General features: G+C 37.8%; 1 protein-coding gene across 1 annotated transcript; it reads left to right on the plus strand.

The window, feature by feature from the left end:
- Positions 1–8,272: 8,272 nt before the first annotated feature.
- LOC134474369 (zinc finger protein 723-like) lies at positions 8,273–8,752 on the plus strand (the record flags this gene model as incomplete). Its single annotated transcript, XM_063242087.1, has 1 exon — positions 8,273–8,752. A coding segment is annotated over one exon (480 nt), but the record flags the coding sequence as incomplete, so codon positions are not given.
- Positions 8,753–9,200: the final 448 nt, after the last annotated feature.

The following is a 9,200-nucleotide window of genomic DNA, read 5'->3' on the forward strand; positions in this document are numbered from 1 at the left end:
GAGTTAGTTAGAAATACAGGCAACCATACCATGATATTGTGGAATGAAATTCCTGAACTTCTATGTCTGGTATGAGTTTGTGTTCGCTAAAGTGCAAGAATGAATTTTAGGAACAACAGAGTTGAAGAGCAGAATATTTATTGAGAGATAGAAAGTGAAAGTACAGGGGCTGGAGGTTTAGCTCAGCGGCATAAGCACCTGCCTTGGAAGCAGGCAGTCGTGAGTTCGATCCCCGGTACCGATAAAAACGAAAAAAGCCAAAAAAAAAAAAAAAAAAAAAAAAAAAAAAAAAAAAAAGTGAAAGTATTTTGCTCTAAATAGGATATTTTGGAATTGGGAGGTGGAACCAGGGGACTTTTACCTTGAAGTCACTTTCCTCTCCCCTATTCAACCTACCTGTGGCCAGAAAAGAATCTCAATCAGCTACTTGCATATCAGCAATGCCACCTTTAATTAAGCACCACCAAAGTCAAAAACTATATGTATGCCGCCCACATATTTCCAGAAGACAAAGCGAGACCCCCAGTGGTCATGGGGTTCTCCCCATATTCTTAGAATAAAGGCCATTTTGACTTTGTATTCTCTTTTTTACTACACCAAAAATTCTATCTGAAAGCTTCTATCTGAGAAAAACAGGAGGGATTCTGAGCCTGTAGCAAAAGACTCTCTTTTCTAGAGACCTTATAGAATAAAATCATGTGATGAGATAGGTTTAAAGTGGGTTAGATTACTGAGATTACTGAGGAGTTAAATTAGCACAATAGAAAAGCAGAATATCAGAAATATAAAAGTGGCCTTTTATTTAAAGAATGTGGAGAGGAGCTCACAGCCACCAAGGGTTTGGCTCACCCCCCCCCCCCCCACTGACTATGGGTTATGGGGTATATATGACTTTTGACTGGATGTGGTGCTTGGAGGGGACATTGATGTCATGCTAGGAGCTGATGGGAATTTTCGTTAGGCCCCTGGGAAAGCAAGAGGAAGTTGTATTCAAGGATAAAAGAGGAAGTGGCCATATGAGTAAGCATCCCTGATTTCACATTCTTCTACCTTGAACTACAACCATGAGGTCCTGTAATTGTTTGAAGGGCAAAGCTCTTTCAAGTACATCCTTTGGTTTGAATGAAGAAATCAAAACAAAGAATTTTTGCTATCTGTCTTTCTCCATGGCTGTTGGTAAACCATTCATAAGAAATATTTTGAGTCAATTCCTTAATGCATTGTCAATACCATAACCAAATTTACAGATCAGTTCAGTTTCAGAAAAAGAAGCAGCACTTAAAGGCAGGGTTAAAGCCTTCAATGCAAGTATTCATGGCATGGTGAGATCAACTATGTATGATACAAACAATTACTGATTTCTTTGACTTCAAGAAAGAGAAAAGTTTATACTGATATTGTTATCCTGAAATGAATCTCCCTGTCTACTATGTCTGATATTAGGTTTTTGTCCTGTAAAGTCAAAGAATGAATTTTAGGAACAACAGAGATTAAGAGAAGATTATACTTATTCAGAGAAAAAAAGCTTCCTGAGAGAGAGAAGGTATCCTGAACAGATGGCCAAACACTGTCCTTTCTAGGGACCTTTATAGAGTAAAATCATGTGGTGAAGTGAGTTTAAGGTGGGGAAAACTAGGAACTCACAATGCAGATGGGCATAAGATGGGACAGAGTTATGGTAGCCAATAAGATTATAAGTTCAGGTAAAGTTGATTTAATTGGGAACAAAGGGGGAAGTGAGTCACATAGAAAGCAGGCATTCTTAGGCAGCTGTGTCTCTTCCCTTAGGGGTTTGGGAGGGTGAGTCCTGAGTTCCTCAGGATGATAGGAACTATTTAGAATGTCAATCTTTAGGATAAGTATATATTTCTTTAAATGGTGACTCCTGACTTCCTCAGAGTGCTAGGGAACTATTTAGAATATCAATCCTTAGGATATGGATGAACTTGCTTATCATTTGTCTTGAGCCTTGGCCCATAGCATGAGGTGTCAGTCTACCCCATAGTTGCAAGGTATCTGGTCTCCTGCATGGGCTCCTTGGGGGACCTAGCCATGTCTCATGCCAATAGTATTTAAATGACTCAGGAACTTGTTAACAGCACTGTTTATAAAGTTGAGTACAGATGTCTTGTGCTCTGGGTGAATGTTCTGGGGATGACAGTGTGCAATGTATATACCATTGTTGCCCCCTGATTGACATGTTTTGGAATTTAATTTTAGTTGATGTGTTCTTTTTTCCTTGAAATCAAATGGATTTGAAAATTAAAAGCCTGAGGAAAGCTCTTCAGTACAAACACTCCTCTGTCGAGCTGAGATCACCACTGTAGAAGAATGGCAGCTCCAGAAGTCTCTGCAATACAGTCTATTATTTGGGATCCTCTCTTGCAGGGAGGGGCTCCTTTTTCTGTTTATTCTTGACTCAGAAGGAGGGCAGTAGAGCAGGAGTCAATCAATGATGAAGGGGCAGGCTATATGAACTGTCCAATCAGGTGGGCCACTGCTGGCTGTGACTTCTGTCTGTTCTGGTGTCTCAGCATGATTTACCTGTTCTGCGTACAATAGTGGTAGCAAAATGCTTGCTGGATCTCATTTAGTACTTTTGATGTCCTGTGGCCTGCTTGGCAAAGAACCTGAGAGATCCTGTAGCCATGGAATGGTGAGGTTGTGGATAGGTGCCCAGAAATAGCGTGGATTGGGCAAAATCAGTTACAAGTGTTTAGGAGTAGTTCCAGTGTCTGGAGCCTCAGGTATTCACTTAGCTTCAGCTCCTGAGGTCCTCCAGCTTTGGCCATGGGTCATTCACTATCACTTTTGCCTCTTGCTGTTGGCAAGGGTAATTTGGGGTCCCCAGAACCCTGGCTTCACTATGATAGCAGCAGACTCAAGTATCATCTTTGAAATTCACTGCTAGCCTGTAAGTCCACCATCTTAGTCATTGGGCGGAGCTTGGGAAGACCCTGACTATGATGCTTTTGTAGCTTGTAGAGCAGTAATGATCTAGGTCTATGCTCTCTTTCCCCAGAGTAACAGATCTGGAATGTCCAGAGTTTATTAATGTATGTAATGCAGGGCCTCATAGCCACAATGGCTCAACTTAAACTTGGGCTTTTTTGTATTTATAGTGATCTCCTAAATTTATAGTATGTTCTCCTATTTCCATCCTCATGACAGGTAGTGACAAAGGTCTGAGAATTCAGAGATATGTAGTACTGTTCCTCAGCGGAGAAAGGCTTCCCAAACAACTGGTGAACTCCTATGTATTATACAGATCAGTGCAAAATAATTTCTGAACATACTTAATTATTTAGGTGGCACCCTTGCTCACAGACTAGGTTTGTGAGAACAGCCATAGAGTTTTTAAGTCTGAGAAAAATGAAGTAAATATGAAAGTGTTATCAAGGACGGGGTAAAAATTTGTGAAGGACAAATTCCAGAAAGGGCTACCTGTTAAATTCTCATCGAAAAATGCCAAAATTTATGCATTTGCATGGTCATATACATGTGATATCCTTCCGAATGGAAAGGAATAGGGGTGTCACCTCTGAATTAAGAGCTGATTTAGTAGCTTGGTTAATAGACAGTTTAAATATGGAAATTCTCTACAATGGACTTATCTAAGTGGTGTAAATGAGAAGCCCTAAATAGAAATTTTGCAGTGATTTTGTTAGTTAGGCATGAAGGGTTTTCTGCTTAGGATGGATCAGAGGAGTGTGCAAAAGATGTGGAAGTGACTGACAGGATGCAGGCAGCAAATAGCAGGACATACAACAGAGAGCGTCTTCACTGAAAGTCAGGTAGTTCTTAGAGTAAGTATGAAGTAAACTTGGGTTCTGATTGCTTCACTGAGGTGATCAACACCAGCTCTGGCAACAATCAGTATTCCACATCCCTGCCAACCCATAATTTTTGTGTTCCATACTTGAGATCTAATTTGATTATCTCTAATTATGCCCCATTCTCATGAAGCTGAAATTTTCAATTTTTTTGTACCAAGGATCAAACGCATGACCTATGCTTTCCAGGCAGGTGTTCATGACACTGAGCTAAATATGCAACTATGAAAATATTTTCTGTGTAGTATGGACGATATCCACATTGTTTCTGAGAAAGTGTTGAATATTGTTGGAATTTTTCTCTACTGTGTGGCTATAATTTTTTTAAAACTAACCAAAGGTGTGTTATGCAGTCTCTTTTTAAGTTTCACTTTGTCTGTTCGGTGTCTCAATCAGGGTTTTCTATTTTAGACAGCTCTGTAAGTTAGGAAAGCCCCAAATTCAAGGAAGAAATCCTTCACCAGTCTCCCAAAATATATTTCTTATATTTGAATTGAAAGTGATCACTTGGTGACAGTGATGTTTAATTTACAGCTTGGGCCTGGTTTCATTTTATATATATATTTTAAAAATACAGCTGTTTTCCACTAACACTTGAGTTATTATTTATATACCATATTTGATGTTATTTATGTTTTGTTCTACGAAACCAAATTCATGTTTCAAAATGCTGCTTAAGTATATTAAGAACAAAGTACTCATTGGCCTAAATGAGATTTGAACAGACATCATCTGTAGTCTATCAAAGTGATTACTGAGATTTTTTATTTAATTTTGAAATTGGTAAAATAGAACAGAACAAGGCAGCTTAAGATCAACTAAGATCACACAGTCGAATTGGTACACAACTTCACAACAGGTTACTGGGATAACAGTAATATGTATCACAGTATATTTTGTTATCTTTATCATAGTTGTTCTTTAATCACATATATCAAAATGAGATGAAATGCAGAACATTATAGAACTTATCAAAACAGAATATTGAATAGAGCAGTACCATTAATCAGAATAGAGTGAAACAATAATAAAAACATTTTCCTTCAAGGAGATAGTAGAAGGAAGTCCCCCTTATTTGCTATGGTCTACCTCCCAGGAGATGCTCAGATTTCTGGTTCCCATTTGCTAATGTGGGGTGACAGGAGAAGAGGGGTAGGGAAGTGGGATGTTTGATTCTAGGTGGTGCATCAGTAGGTTCAGTGTTGCTTACTAGGGAGACAGGCTGGTTGTTTGGTTTCACAGCACCCTAATTTCCAACATAGAACTGATCTTAGGAGCTGCTGATGGTTATCCCCCTGGAAGGGCTGCAGTTTTCCAGACTGCCACCGCTGACCAGGAGGGGAGGTGCTTGCTTGGCTTCCCAGGCAATTGATGAGACATTTATCTGCCTCTGTGCTTTGTGGTTGCTGGTCCTGCAGGCTTCTCACTGTGAGCTCTGCTTTAGAGAAAGAGCACAGGGAATCTTGCCATGACTCAGCACAAGAATCAGTGCTCCTATTTGGCTGTTATATTAGCAGTGAGTTGCAATCTAGTATCAAATTTGCTGTCTTCAAAAATGTATATAGACACAAAATTAACTACCAAGACATGGATTTAAATTTGAACAAATCAGTCTTCATTCAGCCGTTTTGTTTGGCTTTATTTGTTGAGTTTAGTTTTGTTTTATTGAGACAAGCTTTCTGTATGTATATCAGCTGGATTTGAACACCCTATAGAGCCTATAATTGGCCTGACATCACTGATGCCTTCCTGTCTCGCCTTTTGAGTGCTGGGATTATAGATATGCACTACCACACTTTGCTTTTGATTCAGATTTGTAGGAGAGAATTTAAGATATCGCAAACCTGGGGTCTCAAGCTTCCTTTGAGAGATATATGTATGATCCTTTAGGCGGCGGTAATCTTTGAGGATGTGGTTGTGAACTTCAGCAATGAGGAGTGGAGTTTGCTGAGTCCATCCCAAAAGAATCTCTACATGGATGTGATGGGTGAAATCTTTAGGAACATGGCTGCAATAGGTAAGGATGAATTGTTTTTGGCACTCATGCTGTCAGAATATTGTTTGTTGCTCATTAGTGCTGTTTTGTTAAAAAGAATATGAAAATATTTTTAAAAATAGCTCAGACCTGGACACATTATATCATAAATCTAAACAAAATCTATTAATTTGTATGTATTACTCAACTGAGTCCTGGTATTTCTATGTCTACAATTCAGGAGGAATTGGGGATATCCAGGAAGCTGAAAAAGAATGCAAAATTTACTGGAGATACTTAAGGTAATTCACACTCACAAGGAGAGGAATGTTCTTGAGTATTTAGTGAGTCAGCAGAAAAATTACCACCAAAGAAATGAGGCACCATTCAATTTAATGTCAGTAATATTCTCCAAAGATGTATAAGCTAGTGTATATATGAGGGAATTAAATCATGAAAATGTATGACATTGCATATAGATCTGTACGAAAGGCATACACTTTGAGTTATGAAATTCTGCCTTCAGTTTTTCTACCCATGTGTACATGTGAATACAACACATTCATTATCTAACAATTGCTAAGATTGCAATAGAATTTGAAATAAAACTGAGTGCTCATGTTTCCAAGCCATGCTCTAGACAATTGGCGATTCTGACTAATATTCTTAGTAGTCTGGTAGAATGTTGGTGCACTCATTTTGAATATCAGTATGCAGTTGTCTCTAGAAATTGATCCCCTCATACTTGTCCTGGATATTTTTAAAATCTCAAAATCTGCATAAAATACTGATACATGCTTAGTCATATACAAAGCAGATCAAGTTATGACAGATCAGGCCTTGAAGCTTATCTATCTATCACTGGATTTGCGGAGAAGGAAAATTTTAATAGACTCTCTGTGATTTTACATTCTTGTAAACCCAGCACACTAGGGTTTGCAAATCTGTTTGCAGAATGGCAATTTCAAGTTCAAACTTCACAGCTTAATGATCTATGAAAATATCTTAAAATAGATTTTTAAAAAGCTATAGATTTATGCTAATATCTGTTGCTCATTCCCAGCCCAGAATGGAAAAAATGTGTTATATAATGTCAAAAATAAATAATATAGTGTCATTTGCCATAAGAATTAGATGGGTCTTTCACCCATCAATTCAGTGAAATAGCTCAGCTATAAAACCTAAAAGGTCACTGGCTTTCTTTTAGAGGAGAAACCAAAATACAAAATGTGGAAAGAAATGAAACAGAGTTGTTAGAGAAAAGTAAGACTGACCAGATGGAAAAGGGAACTACAGGTTAAGGACAGAAGGAAGATTGTGATGGGGAAACATATGAGAATAATCTGCATGTGATACATATATGTACCCATTCCCAAAGTGAAGGTAAAGATTATGCATTTCAAAGTACCAACTTTTAAGATTTCCAAATGTGTACCAGTCTTGGGGATGGTTGTTTTCAACATATCTTACAAGGCTATTCTGTTGCTTCTTGGTCAGAATTTCTTAGCAGGCATTAAAAACAGAACTTGATATTAATGCAGTCATTAAATGGAGACCAATTTCACAGTGAATTTTTCTTTTTTTAAATTTAATATAAGGAAAGATTAAATAAGACAAAATAAGTAGAAATAATACTGCTTTCAAAGTGAAAAAAAAAACAGTAACAAATAGCAATATGATGATTACGAATGCTGATCATAGAAATAGTTATGAAATACAAAAGTGAAACATATCAAGTGGGGATTCAAACAATGAGACTGCAAACAGTTTTGTTCAACTCTCGAAAAAACCTTAGTGATATGGTTATAAATCCTATATGTGATTTATTCTTTCCAGAAATGACAAGCTAGGGAAATCTTATGGACATACATCTTGGAAGCAGTGTAAAGAAGTATTTCTTTGTAATGCAGAAGGTAATGTGAATGTGAAAGAAACAGAAACACACCACGATGTTCAGATCCATGAAAAATATTGCAGTGGAGAGAAACCCTATGTATGTAAGCAATGTGGGAAAGCTTTTACCAGACCTGGACGTTGTAAGGCACATGAAAGAATTCACACTGGAGAGAAACCCTATGTATGTAAGCAATGTGGGAAAGCTTTTACCAGACCTGAATGTTGTAAGCAACATGAAAGAATTCACACTGGAGATAAACCATATGTATGTAAGCAATGTGGGAAAGCTTTTAACACATGGGGAGACTGTAAGAAACATGAAAGAATTCACACTGGAGAGAAACCATATGTATGTAAGCAATGTGGGAAAGCTTTTAACAAACATGCAAATTGTAAGGTTCATGAAAGAATTCACACTGGAGAGAAACCCTATGTATGTAAGCAATGTGGGAAAGCTTTTAAAACACAGGGAGATTGTAAGAATCATGAAAGAATTCACACTGGAGAGAAACCCTATGTATGTAAGGAATGTGGGAAAGCTTTTACCAGACCTGGATGTTGTAAGAAACATGAAAGAATTCACACTGGAGAGAAACCCTCTGTATGTAAGCAATGTGGGAAAGCTTTTACCAGACTTGGATTTTGTAAGGAACATGAAAGAATTCACACTGGAGAGAAACCATATGTATGTAAGCAATGTGGGAAAGCTTTTAACACATGGGGATACTGTAAGCAACATGAAAGAATTCACACTGGAGAGAAACCCTATGTATGTAAGCAATGTGGGAAAGCTTTTAACACACGTGCAAATTGTAAGGTTCATGAAAGAATTCACACAGGAGAGAAACCCTATGTATGTAAGCAATGTGGGAAAGCTTTTACCAGACTTGATCATTGTAAGGAACATGAAAGAATTCACACTGGAGAGAAAGTATATGCATGTAAGCAATGTGGGAAAGCTTTTAACACACGTGCACATTGTAAGGTTCATGCAAGAATTCACACTGGAGAGAAACCATATGTATGTAAGCAATGTGGGAAAGCTTTTACCAGACCTGGACGTTGTAAGGAACATGAAAGAATTCACACTGGAGAGAAACCATATGTAAGTAAGCAATATGGGAAAGCTTTTAACACACGTGCAAATTGTAAGGTTCATGAAAGAATTCACACTGGAGAGAAACCATATGTGTGTAATCAATGTGGGAAAGCTTTTAAAACACAGGGAGATTGTAAGAAAAACGAAAGTTCACATTCAATATAAAACCAGTGTATATAGGCATCATGAGAATGGTTTCAGCACATGTACATATTGCATAATGCATGAAAATCTTCACACTGGGCAGAAAACTTACATATGATAGGAATGTGGGAAAGGTTTCTGCAGAAATGCTCATTGTCCAATACATTATAAAATTTGCATGGTTGAGAAACCCTGTGTGTATGTGAAGAATGTGGGAAAGCTTTCACCACACATGGGTTTTGTAAAATACATC

Source organism: Cavia porcellus, unplaced genomic scaffold, assembly GCF_034190915.1.
Source record: "Cavia porcellus strain 051 isolate PalLab524CR breed Dunkin Hartley unplaced genomic scaffold, mCavPor4.1 scaffold_32, whole genome shotgun sequence".
Classification (NCBI taxonomy): Eukaryota; Metazoa; Chordata; class Mammalia; order Rodentia; family Caviidae; genus Cavia; species Cavia porcellus.